General features: G+C 41.3%; 1 protein-coding gene across 1 annotated transcript in view; it reads left to right on the top strand.

The window, feature by feature from the left end:
- Window positions 1-15,670, top strand: part of TNFSF11 (TNF superfamily member 11) — a 30,947-nt gene extending 15,277 nt beyond the window's left edge. The window contains exons 3-5 of the mRNA XM_081815535.1: window positions 10,114-10,159; window positions 10,240-10,338; window positions 14,290-15,670. Of these exons, the coding sequence (XP_081671661.1) occupies window positions 10,114-10,159; window positions 10,240-10,338; window positions 14,290-14,711 (567 nt within the window). The 3' untranslated portion in view covers window positions 14,712-15,670. The remainder of the gene's footprint in view (window positions 1-10,113; window positions 10,160-10,239; window positions 10,339-14,289) is intronic.
- The last annotated feature ends 465 nt before the right edge of the window (window positions 15,671-16,135 follow it).

Raw genomic sequence — 16,135 nt, 5'->3', positions numbered from 1 at the left:
TGCCCGCCCCCCCCCCCCGCCCCAGCAGCCTTCATTAAACTTTGTGGAATGGATGGATGGGTGAATGAAAGATGGGCGTTTCTGTTGGTCCTTTATATGTTATTCCAGGCCTTTCCTGTGTAGTCGGTTCTCTGTCTTTCAAAATTCAGCTCAGTCATTACTTCTTGAAGGAGGCCCCCACTGATGCCTGCCTGCCCACCGTTGAGTTAGAAGCTGTTCCTGTGTGTGTGCCCAGAGCTTCTTTGTTCACTCCTGTCATTCAGGGCGTCCATTGTAGGAGCTTGGTGTGGGGCTGACTCACTCAAGTGTGAGCCTTCCAGGACAGGGACTGTGTGATGTTTAGTTTCTCTCTCCAGTGACAGGCACACAGCAGGTGCTCAGTGAAAGTTTGAAGAACTGGCTTAATGAGTGAGTGAGCTCTGCTCATCGCTGCTCTTGGTGTCATCAGATGGCTGTTGGTTTGCTCTTGCCAGAAGCTAGCCACATTATGTATGCTCAGAAAGATTCACAAAGGGCTGGAGGTCACTCCCAAGTGTGATGCTTGTCCTGCTTCTTGGAGGGGGCCGTTTCTGCCTTTGGGGCATGAACTCATTAAAAGGACCTTGAGGCTGGAGGACCCTGACTAGCCACCCTGCCCCTTACTCCCTGGCCTCATTTGTCCTCAGTGGCTGGTCTGGTACCTCTGTTCCCCTTGGCGTCATATTCCTAGTAGTCCGATACTTCGGTGAGGGTCTGTGAGGGTAAGCCTCCTTTGGAGGCCACAAGGTTCTGTGGATGTCAAAGCTCTGTCAGTGCAAGGGGGCATTAGTATTTCAAGTGGCAGAAGACAGCAGAGACAGGATAGATAGCACGCCTCGTCCAAGATGCCGCACTGCAGTCACTCCTCCAGGCCCTTAGATTAAACTTCTTAACCGAGGACTATAGTGCAAGACATTTTGAGATTGGGCTCTTTATGAAGACTAATATTGCTGTCATAAGGCTACTTTAGGAAAACTCTAGGGCACCCTTAACTGTGGCAGAAGGTTCCTCATTTAAACCATGAAGGTTAAACAGTAAAAACTAATTTTCTCTTCCCAGCATAGCCAGCACACTGCCAGGAAAGCATCACTCTGTTCTAGGAAAACAAGGGCACGCTCTTCCTCAGCCTTTTGGTGGGGAGAGTACATTTTCTGTTTGCAAAGACGTATCTTTTCCAATCAGCAGACTTCTTTTGGGAGAAATGAGCCCCCCGGTGACTATGCTTGGGAGGAGGAGACCAATGCACATCTTGGTAAAGTTCTTCACTGAGAAATTTCCAGAAGTGGTCGTGGGGTGGTGGTGGCTGATTTAGTTAGGAGGCAAACAAATTAGGAGGTTAAGAGGGAGGGTGCTGGGGTGTGGGCTGTGGATAGAATCTGTGTTGAGAAAACTTTGCTCTGGGTGAATTCTGTAAATCAATAACTTATATTAAGAAATAAAGAATTTCAGGGATCAAAATGTAGAGTTGCAAATGAGTCAGAGATGGCTCTTCCTTTCAGGTTTAGTGGGCCCAGTGCCCCACCCGCCGGCTCCCCTTCCTGCTGCTAGCTGGGCCACTGGACCCACTGGACCCAGTCCTCCTCCCCTTGCGCCCCTCCCGCCATGGGGATGGTTAGGAGCTGCCCTTCCCCCTCACTAGTGCTCCTCTCTTGTCCTGGTGCCCTGGAAGACTGTGCTTCAAGGCACATGGCCTGAGAAGCACAGACTCTGCTATACCCTTCATAACATGTATTTAGGGGACAGCACGCTCAATGGATCCTGCTCTTAAAGTTCTTTGCTTTGAAGTTATTTTGAACTGTTACCACAGACAGTTCATTAGGAACTACGGGGCCCCCCCTTCATCCAGGTGCCTATAAAGTGTTCCCCCATATCCTGTGGATTAGAAGGTCAGTGTGAGCTTTAGGGGAGGGAGGAAAGCAAGAGGCTGAGACATCTATATTAATGCTGTCTCTTTAGTTGTTGCACGACACCTGGGTATTCTCTCTGGGGCTGGGCATGCTTTCTGTGCCTTGTAAGGCAAGGATACCAGGCAAATAAAATCTTTCCAAATAAAGACGAGCTACTGATAAGACAGTAAGACGTCCCTCTGAGAGAGCACTTGGAGACCATGTCGGTATGAACCGGAGGGCAAGATACTGACTATAAGTAGCTTGTGTGGCTGGTAGACCTGTGGTGTCCCACAGTGGCCTCAGTGGTGGGTTTGGGGGCTCAGGGCGGGGAATAGCAAGGGAGCCTGAAGCAGTAACCAGGACATCTCACAGGGCCTTCTAAGCCCAGGTGAGGAATGTGGACTTCCTCCTGAAGCCTATGGGTGACTCCTGGAGGATTTTCAGAGAAGGACCAAGCTCCTCTGTGTATTTTCGGATGCTCCAGCAGCAATGGGTCAGTTTGAGGACAGCAAGAGACTGGGAGAGGAGGTAGGAGGCGATTATCATAATCCTAAGGAGAAATGATGAGAGCTTGAAGGAAGGCAGTTGTACTTGGCGGAGAGAGGAGGGGATGGCTCTTTGAGCTAAATGTTTATGTGGTGGAAGTCTCCAGGACTTCTCTGCAGGAATGGGAAACTGGCTATTCATTTTCAGAAACAACCCCTGTGTGGCATTCATGTGCTAACTCGGCTGATGAATACCCTATTCTTGTAACTTGGTTGGAGAAGAATTACGTGAAGGGTACCATTAAGATGTTAAAATGAATGCATTGCATATGTTAACAAGTGTGTGAACCCTGTATTATATCTGGCAAACGGGGTGTTAAATCCTCCTTCAACCAGACAGATGTCCCTGCAGCTGCTGTGGGTCCTGCAGAGGGAGGCAGCCACCTGAGACCCCAGCTATGAGCTGGTGCCAATGGTTTCCAAAGCATCTGGCTGTACAAATTCCTTCTTCTGTGCTCCGACTGACGGGCACCGCATGGATCACACAATTCACGTCCCAATGCACAGGTGGCATTTTCAGTCTCAGAAGCTCAACCTCCAGTAACTTGACCTTTTCGGGGAATTTTTACAGCTAAGAATGTCCTCCGTGGGAGCTTCAATCAACTTCTGTCCTTTCGTAAGATACGAAAACACTGCCATCGAGCAAATAAGACCATTTTAATAACATTCACTCTTGAATTGGAATGCTATCAAAGTCTTGTTTGGGGCAGTGGTCCAACTGAGTTTGCAAAAGCTTAACATTTGCTGGAAATGTTGAAATTACCTGGAGCAAAATTTTCATAACTCCACAAAGGAGCTGAAAATACTCATAGGTGTTTGTATTTATTCTTATAGAGTACAATCTCTCCTAAGTGGCTTTGATTTATCAAGATTGAGCCAGTTCTGAGAGGTCTCCCACCTCCCTATGTTTGGCGAAAGACCCTAAAATATTTTAGAAGATGTTTGAAAGAGCCTGCGCCAACAGACTGAAGACCCAACAGACTGAAGACTCTTCAAATTTATCCTACCACACTCTGGGTATTGTTCTTCTTGGATGTTGAGTTCGGGAGAAGTCGAAAAGAAGCAATCCTAGACACCACAGTTACACAATAGCAAAATCGATCTTTTGTGTGCTTTCTTTCCTGGTGGAGGAATTGTGAAATCACAACATTCTTCTATGAGTGAAATAAAAGTCGAAATTAAAAAAAAAATTTGTATCGGTTGTTTTCTTGTCTGTTCAGATGTACTCTGACAGCAAAGATGAAACATTAGTGCAGTCTCAAAAGGAAAATACCACAATGAGAAGATTAAAAAATGTTGTGAAATTTCCTCAGCTGTATTGTTTTGAGACTTTGGAGTGGGGGCGATTGCACGATCAGGTCTGCAAAGCCTGGCTGTGGCGTCCCAGGCTTGTCAGTGTTGGATAGCGTTCACTAGGTGGCAGTATGTCAGAGGGTTTCTTTTTTTCTTGAATTGGCAGCAATTTCTTTGGCTGCCTACCAGTAGTTCGCTTTTTCTGTTTGTTTTGAAGGGTTAAATGAAGCTATCATAATCGAGGCCCAAATTACGCTTATCTAAAAACGCATAATTCTGCTGAAAAGCTTACTTGTTACAGTGTGACCATAAAATCAATTCATTCATTCATGTGAGTTTTCTTAGTCACTTACAGGTAATGATCCTAGTTGTCGTGGGTAGTTTGTAGAAACCAGGGGGCAATTCTTTTTGTCCCCTGCAAGTAACAGATGCTAAGCATACTGTATTCTGAAAAGGCAGATCGCTGGTCTTCCTGAGGAGCAGACATCGGGTTCTCTTTTGTGGCTCTTAGGGAAGACCTTAGGGAGGACTCTCTGCCCAGATTTTTCACCTTGGAAAATGTTTCTGGCTCCTGCTAAAGGCTGTTTGCTGGGAGGTGTGTCAAAGCTACCTATCCTTCTTTATGATCGTGTAGACCACATATGCACAGGATGTTTATCCAGAGACTCAACTTTTTTTTTTTTTTAACTTACAGCTGGATTTAAAATACGATAAACACACATAATATTCTAAAAAAGATCTCTTTCATCTGAATAATTTGCTCATAGGAAAGGAGCTGGATATTCTTTGTAGTGTTTCCCCAAATTGGATGATCAGAACTTTTTGAATTCAAAGAAACCAGAAGCAATGTCTGAATGATAAGATCTGAGAATAAAGAACTGTACATTTTAGGACACTCTAATTAGTGTGACAGAAGTAGAGGACTAGAGTGGATGAAAATAAATGTAAATGCGCTGCTTAGAAAATAAATGGAATTGTCAGTTGGGGTGAAGTTTCAGTACTCGTTTGGAAGGGTTTCCTATAATCTTGAAAATTAAAAATATTAGGGGGGCATTCAAGAAAGATCCATGCTTAGCATATACATAGCCAAGTATCTGTTGTTTGAGAAAAATGACAAAACAGATTTGCTCCTGCCGTGTGGAGTGGACTCGGCAGAGTCACATTTGGAGATGTGATGCCCCTCATGCCCAGGGTCTGCAGGCCCTGGTTCGGGCACTTCACCAGCCAAGCCCTGAACATGACTCAGCCAGTTCTGAGCCTGTTTGCTGAAGACCCTGGAAATTCGGAGACCATATTTCCTGATGTCAAACTCTTTTTTTGTCAGATTTTCCAGGCAACCTGCAGGGACTCAGCAGTCAGATCCCCAGTGAAGATAAGCCTCCTTTCAGACTTTCTACTCCAGGGAGGAAAAAAAACCCTAAGGATTTCTTGACAGGCATAGGGGAAGGAAAAAAAAAAAAAGATCTTTTTTTTTTTTTTTAAGATTTTATTTATTTGAGAGACAGAGAGCATGAGAGAGATCATGAGCAGGGGAGAGGGGCAGAGGGAGAAGCAGACTCCCCACTGAGCAGGGAGCCTGATGTGGGGCTCAGTCCCAGGACTCTGGGATCACGATCTGAGCTGAAGGCAGACGCTTAACTTACTGAACCACCCAGGCCCCAGGGAAAAAAGATCTTTTCCCCTCTCCCCACTTAGGTTCTCCAGTTGGGGTTTTGTAAATTAGACTGATAAAAGCAAGATTAATGAAAGAAAAGCATATGCATGTATTGAATGTATGTTTCCTAAAGAAATGAAGACCTGAAGAAATGGTTAGCCTGACTGGTTTTTATTTTATTTTTTTTAAAAGATTTTATTTATTTACGACAGAGAGAGACATAGCGAGAGAGGGAACATAAGCAGGGGGAGAGGGAGAGGGAGAAGCAGGCTTCCCGCTGAGCAGGGAGCCCGATGCGGGGCTCGATCCCAGGACCCTGGGATCATGACCTGAGCTGAAGGCAGACGCTTAACGACTGAGCCACCCAGGCGCCCCCTGACTGGTTTTTATACTAGGTTTGATGGAGAGTGGAAAGGTGTGGGAAAATGTGACAGGACAAAAGGGCCTGTTGCTTCAGGTTCTTCTTAGCATCCCTACATCTTAGAGATAAGGATGCTCTTTTCTGCCAGTTAGGAGGAGAGCAACTCTCACACAAGGGTCTTATGACTGCTTCAAAGGAGAAGGACGAGGGTCCTTCCTGCACCTGCCACTTCTCAAATTCCTTCAGCTTAAATTATTCAATATGCTGAGGCCTTATATTTTGGAGTAGCATGTTCTGAACCCCATGAAGGACCATTGAAACTTTTCTGCCAGCTTTCAGGCATGTATTTGATGGCCACCTCTTGTAAAGGGAGAGTCAGAGACAGAAGTTCAAGTCCCAGCTTTTATTAGGAGAGTCCTTATTCTCTCAGCCTCCATTTACCAGTCCAAAAAATGAGGTTAGTGATAGTTACCCAGCCTCTGATTCTAATAAGAATCAAATACGATATCCAAGGGAAAATACTCTGTTAGCTACACATGTAAGGGATTATTTAATTTTCAGCATGAATATGTGGAATATATGTAAGTTATGAGAATATAATAAATCTGTGGCCAAATACAGACTACCAAATAGCCATTCATGGGAGCACTCAATTAGTAATAACGTTTGTCACTGCCTGCCCTATATTAGAATCACCTGGAGAGATTCCTTAAAAAAAAATACCAAATTAATATCAGACTAATTGCATTAGTTTGGGTGGAGTTGGGGCCTGGGCACCCAAGATGTAGTCTTAGAAGAATGTTCTGTTTATGGTTGGCATCTATGCACATCAACTAGAGTTCAAAAAATTGGGGGTGAGGTAGGGATACAAGAATAGATAATAAGAATACATTTTTTTGTAGCCTCAGGTTGTAGACACATCATGCACTGCCTTTTCACATGGAAACTTCTCTATAGGATTTCTGAGAAGATTTGCAATTTTGGGTACCTAAGAACAGGTATAACATGAAAGCAGCGTTACGTGAGGGGTCTCTAGCTAGAGTTCTAATTCATCCTGGGTCAGGACACATTAGGGTTTCTTTGTTTTTTGTTGTGGTTTTTTTTTTTTTTGGTGGTTTTTTTGTTTTGTTTTGTTTTGTTTTGTTTTTTAGCAGTCATTGAAAGTGCTTCTGAATGGTGCTGGTTATTGAATTTTCTTGTGAAAAGTTTCTGTGACAGCTCTGACCTAGAAGCCACAGGAGAATTTTATTCCCAGTTGGGAAAGAACAAACTTTCCCTGCCCATTTCATCAGTGACTTTAGTTTACTGCTTCTTTTGCCCGAGTCTCAACCTTCAAACAAATGTCAGATTGGCCCATCTCTGAAATCTTTTGGGATTTCAGGGGGACTGCTGTTCTCGAATTGAGGCCCTAGGCCAGCAATACTAGCTTACCTGCTAGAAATGCAAATTCTCAGGCCCTACCAAGACCTACTAAGTCAGAAACTCTGTTTCAATGCGCCCTCTGGGAAACTGTGATGCATGCTCAAGTCTGAGAACTGCTGAGCTAGCACATAAGCTCTTCCCTTGTTTTTCTCAATAAAAGGTGTGTTTTTCTCCATAGAAAAGCACGAAGCAGACATTTGTAGACATATGCCATACTTAGCTTTGCTTCATTCCCCCTCTTCCCTCTCCCCTCTGAGGATGAGGCAAATCAGGGCTAGAGGGAAAATGAAGGGTAGCTTTAAATTCCCGAATTACTCTGTCATCAAGGATCCTGCTCCAATCTTTTAAGAGATAGTAATCAGGTAAAGAAACATTGTATATATAAGTGTATAAAGATATTCACTATGTATAAAGATATTATATTGTAAATGTATAAATATATATACAATGTATATCTCTATTATAAATGTATATATAATGAATAAAGATACATTGTATATGTGTGTGTATATATATATAACACTGTAAAGATATACACATGTAAAAGATATACTATATATACAAATGTGTAAAGATACGCACAATGTATAAAGACACACTGTGCCTCTATAAATCTGTTATAAATACAGGGGAGACTAAACCAGGAAATTCCAGAAATCAGAGTACCATTGGGAATCCAGAAGTTATAAGAAGAGAGTTGGGATATTAGAGGTCAGCAGGGGAGAAAAATAAATCTTGGATGGAGAGGGAAGGATAAGGCCTGGGAAGGGCCATTGCCTTGCGCCACTTGCCACAATTTGCCTAGAATTTCCTACAAACAGTGCTCCAGAGTTCTGCAGGGCAGTGCCCTGGGTCAAGGCAAGGGCAGAAGTTAGCCCTGGATGAGTGCCCAAGGTTTCTTTGTAAAAGTCAGTCACCCTGTGACTCCTGTAGGTAACAGAAAACAGTTGTGCTATCTCCTCCAAGCTTTTTTAAAAATAGAATAGATTCTTATCTCTCTTGAGAGTCCTGAAGACAGAGAGAAAAATCAATGTTATCGTCTCTAGAATCCTTCCAACTGTTAACAGTTGAAGTTGTGTTTGCCTCTATCTATATCTATCTATCTATCTATCTATCTATCTATCTATCTATCTATCCATCATCTACCTATCCATCTATTATATATCTACCATCTATCTATCTATCTAACTTCTACCTATCCATCTATCATCTATCCATTATCTATCTATCCATCTATTATCTATCTATCCATTATCTGTCATCTATCTATCCATCTATTATCTATCTCTCTATCCATTATCTATCTATCATCTATCTATTATCTATCTATCATCTCTCTATCCATCTATTATCTATCTCTCTATCCATTATCTATCATCTATTTATCTATTATCTATCTATCATCTCTTTATCTATCTACCCATTATCTATCATCTATCTATCTATCTATCTATCATCCATCTCAAAGCCCTTATCTCCAGACACTCAAAGAATTTAGGTTATGTGGCTAATTTTTTAAATATCACGGGATGAAGCTGGGGGGGGGTGGGAAACGGTTAGCATGGATGGTCATCCCAATCATAGAGAAATTAGGAATCTCTCCAAGAGTGTTTCTAGTATCTAGGTATTTGAATTACCGGACACTCTGCTAAGTGCCTACATGCATTACCTCATTTAATCTTAATCCCCACCTTATGATAGAGGTGCTATTAATATGGTTAGTACAGGTAGGTGGCTGATAAGGGATTTGAACTGAAGTTAAACCTGACATTTCACCCACTCTATCTTAATATTTAATGGTAGCTAAAGTCTTGATTCAGATGGGCATGCAGTTACTTACCTATTGGATCTTTCATTTCAGGGCTCAAATCGAGATATGCAATTACCTGTGCTCTTTACATACTTGTGTTCTTTCTTTTTCTGGTTTGAGTTTCTTTTTTTTAAGCTTTTATTTATTTATTTGAGAGAGAGAGCAGGAGCGGGGGGTGGGGAGGAGCAGAGGGAGAGGGAGGAGCAGACTTCCCGCTGAGCAGGGTGCCCAGTGTGGGGCTTGATCTCAGGATCCTGGGATCATGACCTGAGCCAAAGGCAGATGCTTAACCGACTGAGCCACCCAGGTGCCCCATTCTGGTTTGAGTTTCTAAACCTCTATTTGTGGCTGTATTTTAACTTAATTATTGATACTCTAAAAGCTCTTAGACTTCCATATAGTACTTTAAATGCACTGTGATTTTTTTTAAATAAAAAATTAACCATTGGGAGCTAAGCATTATTTGCTTTCCTGTGAGCTGAACTTCAGTGTGGTAACAGGAATTCACTAAAAAAATAGACATAAAAAGAACCTCCTTAAAGATTTAAGAGGGTCATATATTTTGTGGTAATTTTTATTTTCCTAGTTAACTTCATCTTCGTTTGTGTATCTGCTACAAATTCTTAATTATGCTTAATTATTCCAGGTTTTATAATTTACATTGTCTTTTATTTCCTCTTATTGTCCAAAGTATTTTGTTAGATAGTATGTGTGTGATCTACTTTTTAAGCATATCAACATAATTCTTTGGGATGAGCTTCTCTTTTTTTTTTTTTTTTTTAAGATTTTTTTATTTTGGAGAAAGTGAGCATGCAAGTGGGGGGAGGGGCAGAGGGAGAGAATCTCAATCAGGCTCCCCACTGAGCACAGAGCCTGATGCAGGGCTTCTCACAACCCTGAGACCATGACTTGAGCCAAGACCAAGAGTTGGACACCCAGGCACCCCAGGTTGAACTTCTCTTGATATCTACCTAGAACACCGAAGAATTTCACTGCTTATGTATGTCTGGCATATTTTGAAGGAAAGAAGATTAATTTATTATACGTCCAACAATCCTAAATTCTTATGGCTTGACTGGAAGAGTGAATATATAAATAAGATTTTTGTCTTTTTATTTCAGGAATTACAACATATTGTTAGATCACAACACATCAGAGCAGAAAAAGGTAAGCATGGATCTGCATGAATATCTGAAATCATATAGGGTCAGTACTCTTGGGGCTAACATTGTTTCTCTCATCTCCAGCTATGATGGAAGGTTCATGGTTAGACCTGGCCAGGAGGGGCAAGCCTCATACTCAGCCTTTTGCTCATCTCACTATTAATGCCACTGACATCCCATCAGGTAAGTTCCATTTGCATCCAGCCTGAAAAAGATTTCAAGAGTCCTTTATCAGTCCATTTGAATACTCCAAACTATTATTAGCCGGTTACTAAAATTTTGAGAGCCCTTAACTTCTAGACCAGAAGAAAGATAATTTGGTATTCAGTTGATAATCTATATTGTGGAAACAGTTATTCTCAACTCTGCCAGAATGGACGTCATCACTCTTCATTTTCAGATCATCAAAATGGGTGCTTATTTTTAATGACTGCCAGTTGAGGTTGCAGAACTGGGAAGGACAGTCCCTTGTTCTGTTCATCTGTATTTCCCCAAACCAAAGTTGGTACACCCCCATTGCCAACCTATAAAGTGCATGGATTTATCTCTTGCAGAGTTCCAGGTAGGGCCTTAACAGAGTAATGTTTAAGAGTCAGTAGCCTTCTAGAATAGAAGACATACTCCTCCTTCTCCAAGGGCTTATCACTTTCTCTGGATCAGAATTTAGCTCAATGCCCTGGAGGGCTGATTATGTTTTAGAAATAAGGAAACCCAGAGCTCTGTGCCTACATCTAACCAGGGTCCCAGCTATTTCACCATGTAATCCCCACTGGGACTCTACCTTGGGATAGGTGAACATCCAGAGGTTAAAAGAACATTACAATAGAGTGTCAATTGACATTATTATTATTATCATGCCATTTGTTCAACATACAATGTACCAGGCATTTCACTGTATTCATTGTCTCCACTCCTTACCACAACCTTGCAAGGTAAGTGATTCTCATTCAGATTTGCAGACAAGGAACCTGAGGTCCACAGAGTTTATCTGCTTAAGGTCATAGGGCTGGTAGGATTAGAAGTTGAGTTCCACTCTGGTTGATTTCCAAGTCCATGGTTTTTACACTATAGGCCATCATATTAGTACCCTGTGGCCAGTTGGCTTTGTCAGAGGGGAAAAAAAATTCGGGGCTCTTATGTTCTTATTTTCCCATAAGAAGTAGATTAATGTAGTTTTAATAGCAGGGGCTCATAATCTGACTGCCTGGGTATGAAGCCCCACGGTACTACATACTGGCCATGTGACCTCAGGCAAATTATTGGAATCATTAGTGCGTCAGTTTCTTTACGGGGATGGAGATCGTATTTACCTCATGGGGGGGCCATGGAGATTCAACGAGGCAATGTCAGAGCATGCTGACATGGAAGCTGGCATGTAGTAAGCACTCCGTAAACGCAACTTGTTACTACTATTTGAGTTTTATTAAATGATTATACATATTCCACTTTGTTCTAAAAATGATTTAAGGCTAGATTTTCTTGGAGTTAAAAAAAAACAAAAAACAAAAACCACCACAACAACCCAAGTTTTAGTAATGATTCTGCAGCCACTCTCATAGCATGGGTTCCCAGGAGGTATTTCCGACTGCAGACATGGGAACTGAGAAATCAGCGCTTTGGTCGCACATTCTCCTAAACCATCTCTCCTGCCCCAGATGTCTGCTTCATAAACAAATTTTCTCTCCGCACATGTGTATGTGTGCCTTTCATTGAAGCTACACTAATTTTCTGAGTGAAAATTATTTTGCATATTAGCAAATGCAATCAAATTAATACTGATATATCAGCTGTTTGTGCTAGGAATGTACTCTGCATTTATCTTTTCAGTGCGTTTTAAATGACATATGATAAATATTACATTACACCATGTGCCAAAGTCTGTTTGGCAATAGCAAGCGTGTTTTAGTTATAAAGCTCTCTCTTCAGGCACCTAGCAGCAAATCGTTGCCAAAAAACAAGGCAAAACTCCTAGTTATTTTCCGACGGTTATTGAGTTTGTGACTGAGTGAAATGAAGTGGTGTATGCTTCTGTTTAAGAAAATAGCATTTGCGTCTCTGGCTGAGCCAACAACTCCTTGAGTCCATTTATCTCCCAGTTTTGGCCAGTACTGCGTTCTTCAGAGGAAGATGGCTTTAATTACCATGTTCATTTTTGGCCTCTGTTTTATATTGATTTACACATAAGAAAAAAATCAAAATCTGCCTTATATTGACTGTTCGCTTCCTGAATAAAATGCATCGAGAAGTATTTTGTGAGGCCAGACTACATGGATTTCTTAAGGGGGTGGCTCAGGCTAAATATTTGGAGACGCCTCTTCCCTAGCGCCTAATGGCACCACAGGGGATAAGGGGCTGGGGTAAAAGGTCATCAGCGTGCCTTGTTAGTCATGGAAACCTAGGATTGCCATGTGAGGTCCCTCAACTGGATAGTAGTGTATTTTTCTCTCCCTGTCTCCCGCTCTTCTCTATTCTTGAGTCTTCACATTCATTCACACTCCCTTTCTCCTCTGCATGCTGTGTGCATTCCATTATTTGCTCCAACAGTTTCCCTCGCTGACACTACGCTTTCCCCTTTCTCAGCCCATCCACATTTGATTGAAGTCCTCCCTGTCCCCTGGCTCCTGTGTCCCCCTCATTGGGCTGAGTGCTCCTGATCGCCATTCACTTCTGCAGCATTCACTTGGCAGTTGCTTAACTGAACTTCAACCAAGTGCTGTGTGACATGCAGCAATGAAAATATTATGTTTTCCACTTTATATGCCTACTTCTTATTTTCTCCACGATTAATGCTAAGTGCCTCGAGAGGATACTGCTTGATAACATTCTTAATTATGGGCAGAGTGAATCTCCAAAGAAACCCCCGCACAGTTATTTATTGAATGATTGATCAACTAAATGAATTGATGAACTGATGAATGGGTGAATGGATGAATAAAAATAGAGATATGTTTAGTAGGGAATATGGACACTCCTTCCAATTCACTAGCTAACGGTGGAAGTGGCATGTGGTCAAGGTTTCTGTCTTTTCTCCCCTCCCTGTTTCCTATTCCTTTCTCGCCTCTCCAGGCTATACCTATGAGCCCTTGGTCTAATACTAACTGATCCATCCCACTGAGAGAGTAGACTTTACCTTAGTCATTCTGCTTCTCTCTATTAAGAGTCATCATAGGAGATAAACTCTAAGACAAGTTATTGAGAGAAGGACTGAATACAGGAGAAGGGTAAGAAGAGAGAAACATGTGATAACTTTAGATGGGAAACATCTTGAATTTTGTTTGCTCTGTCAATGGATTAGGTGGCTGTTTACCAGCCTGGAGGAATTACTTTACTAGTGTTTGTGCGGCTGTGATGAATAATCTTGCAGTCTCATCTTGATTCACTTGGGACCCTGGGATGATATTTATATTTGGAATGATATTTACATTTGGGGTGATATTTACGCTCTGGATGCTTTAATCTGGTGTGACCTGAGGTAGGACCTCCAATGAAAAAGAAAGAAGTGTGCAAAGAGGATGCAGTGCCTGAAATGGCTTCTCAGGCTCACTCTAGCGCCCTCCTCTGGAGTTCAGGAAATAAACTGTCCTTGGAAGGGATCGGAACCGTTGGAATCAAGCAGTCTGGAAGTTCTCTTATACTTGTCTCTTGCTTTTCTGTATCAACTGCCTTTGGCTTATTCTGTCTTCAACCTTAAGTGATCTTTCTGATTCTGTTGACTGAATCTTGTACCTATTTTAAGTTCTCAGTTTCAGTAACAATTCAACAAAGTCATTCTTGATTCTTCTGGGAAGAATTAAACTCTCTTTCCTTTGAATTCCCATAGCAATTATCTGCACCTTGGCTCTCAGGGTTCATGCCTTGCTTCTTAACTGAACACATACCATACCTAACGGTCATGTGCTCTATGCTCCTGAGGGAAGGAAAGCTGAGTTTTTGTCTTTGTACTCTCTCAGGTACCTAGCAGAGAGTACTAAGCACATCTTAATGCATTTCTGCCCTTTTAGAAAATAAATTCTGAGGAAGTATTCTCCCTTTGGAACAATAACTGTTATGTTTTTCTCCAACCTCATGGAATTGTGAGGATGTCCTTCTCATTGAAGGGGTGGATTTTAAATCATGTGCCTTTCCTGTCCTCAGGTTCCCACAAAGTGAGTCTGTCCTCCTGGTACCATGACCGAGGTTGGGCCAAGATCTCCAACATGACTTTCAGCAATGGAAAACTAATAGTTAACCAAGATGGCTTTTATTTCCTGTATGCCAACATTTGCTTTCGGCATCATGAAACTTCGGGAGACCTCTCCACAGAGTATCTTCAGCTGATGGTGTATGTCACTAAAACCAGCATCAAAATCCCGAGTTCTCATACCCTGATGAAAGGAGGTAGCACCAAATACTGGTCAGGGAATTCCGAATTCCATTTTTATTCCATAAACGTTGGGGGATTTTTTAAGCTACGATCTGGTGAGGAAATAAGCATCGAGGTATCCAACCCATCACTACTGGATCCAGATCAAGATGCAACATACTTTGGGGCTTTTAAAGTTCTAGATATAGATTGAGTCCCATTTTGTGGAGCATTATTCTGTTCTTCCTAGGATGTATGGGGAAAAAATGTTAAACAAGCCAAGAAAGATGTATATAGATGTGAGACTACTAAGGGGCATGACCCACAATGGTACAAGAAGACTCTTTCCATGCTTTTGACTCTGTAGTGAGCATGTGTATTTATAGCCAATAGGAGATGTTGGAGTAAAGTGTGTTACAGTCTGAAGGCTTTCTTACATAACGGCTTTTAAATTTTGTAATGGATTCCTAAAATTATACCAGATTAGAGCAATTATGATTGCCTTTATATGAAACTGCATTTGGGCTATGGGAGGGGTTAATTCTCTGGATCTAGCCTATGGTTATGTGCCACTTTGCAGCTCACGTGGGGAGGGTGTCATCTAATTGACAGTGGATGATCATCAGAAGGGTTAAGTTCCTTTGAATTGTTACATCATGCTGGAACCTGCAAATAAATACTTTTTCTAATGAGGAGAGAAATATATGTATTTTTATATAATATCTAAAGTTATATTTCAGATGTAATGTTTTCTGTGCAAAGTATTGTAAATTATATTTGTGCCATAGTATTTGATTCAAATATTTAAAAATGTCTTGCTGTTGACATATTTAATGTTTTAAATGTACAGACATATTTAACTGGTGCACTTTGTAAATCCCCTGGGGAAAACTTGCAGCTAAGGGAAAAAAAAAATGTTGTTTGCTAATATCAACTGTATTATACTTCTTTACTCTTTCTAACTTAATAGATTTTTCAGACTTGTCAAGTCTGTGCAAAAAATTAAAATGGCTGCCTTGAATAATAAGCAAGATGTTGGCCACCAGGTGCCTTTCAAATTTAGAAGCTAATTGACTTTAGAAAGCTGACATTGCCAAAAAGTATACATAATGGGCTACTGGAATCTGTCAAGAGTATTTATATAATTATTGAACAGGTGTTTTTTTCTACAAGTGTTGCAAATTGTAAATTTTGTGTTTTGTTTTGTTTTTTTTATGGAAAAGTTATCAATGGCTTACCAGCAAAAAAAAAAATCCCATTTTTAAGATAGTTGATGATATTTTCTACTGTACAGTAAAAACATTGCCTTTGAATGTTAATTTTTTTGGTACAAAAATAAATTTATAAGAAGACCTGCCTTGTGATATTGTGCTTCTCTTTCATGTCTGTCTTACTCTGTGATCCCATTCTCTCCAACATGCTGTTGTGGCTTCCATCTTTCCGAAGGTTACCGGGAGAAATGCAGGTTTAATTAAAAATTAGGAACAGATTCAATTAAATTAATGAACCTCCGAATTTGAAAAATAATATACAAGGGATATGTATACAAGAATGGAGCCAGATAGGAAAGAGAGGCTTCTTCACTCAAAAAAGAAAAGTTTGTGTTATGCGTCTGTCGTAAGAAAAAAAATGGTGTTG

The sequence above is a fragment of the Leptonychotes weddellii genome, chromosome 3 (genome assembly GCF_054177405.1).
Source record: "Leptonychotes weddellii isolate Sample4059 chromosome 3, ASM5417740v2, whole genome shotgun sequence".
NCBI classification, from domain to species: domain Eukaryota; kingdom Metazoa; phylum Chordata; class Mammalia; order Carnivora; family Phocidae; genus Leptonychotes; species Leptonychotes weddellii.
Note: the sequence above shows the minus strand (reverse complement) of the source record. Positions and strands in the feature narration are given on the sequence as shown.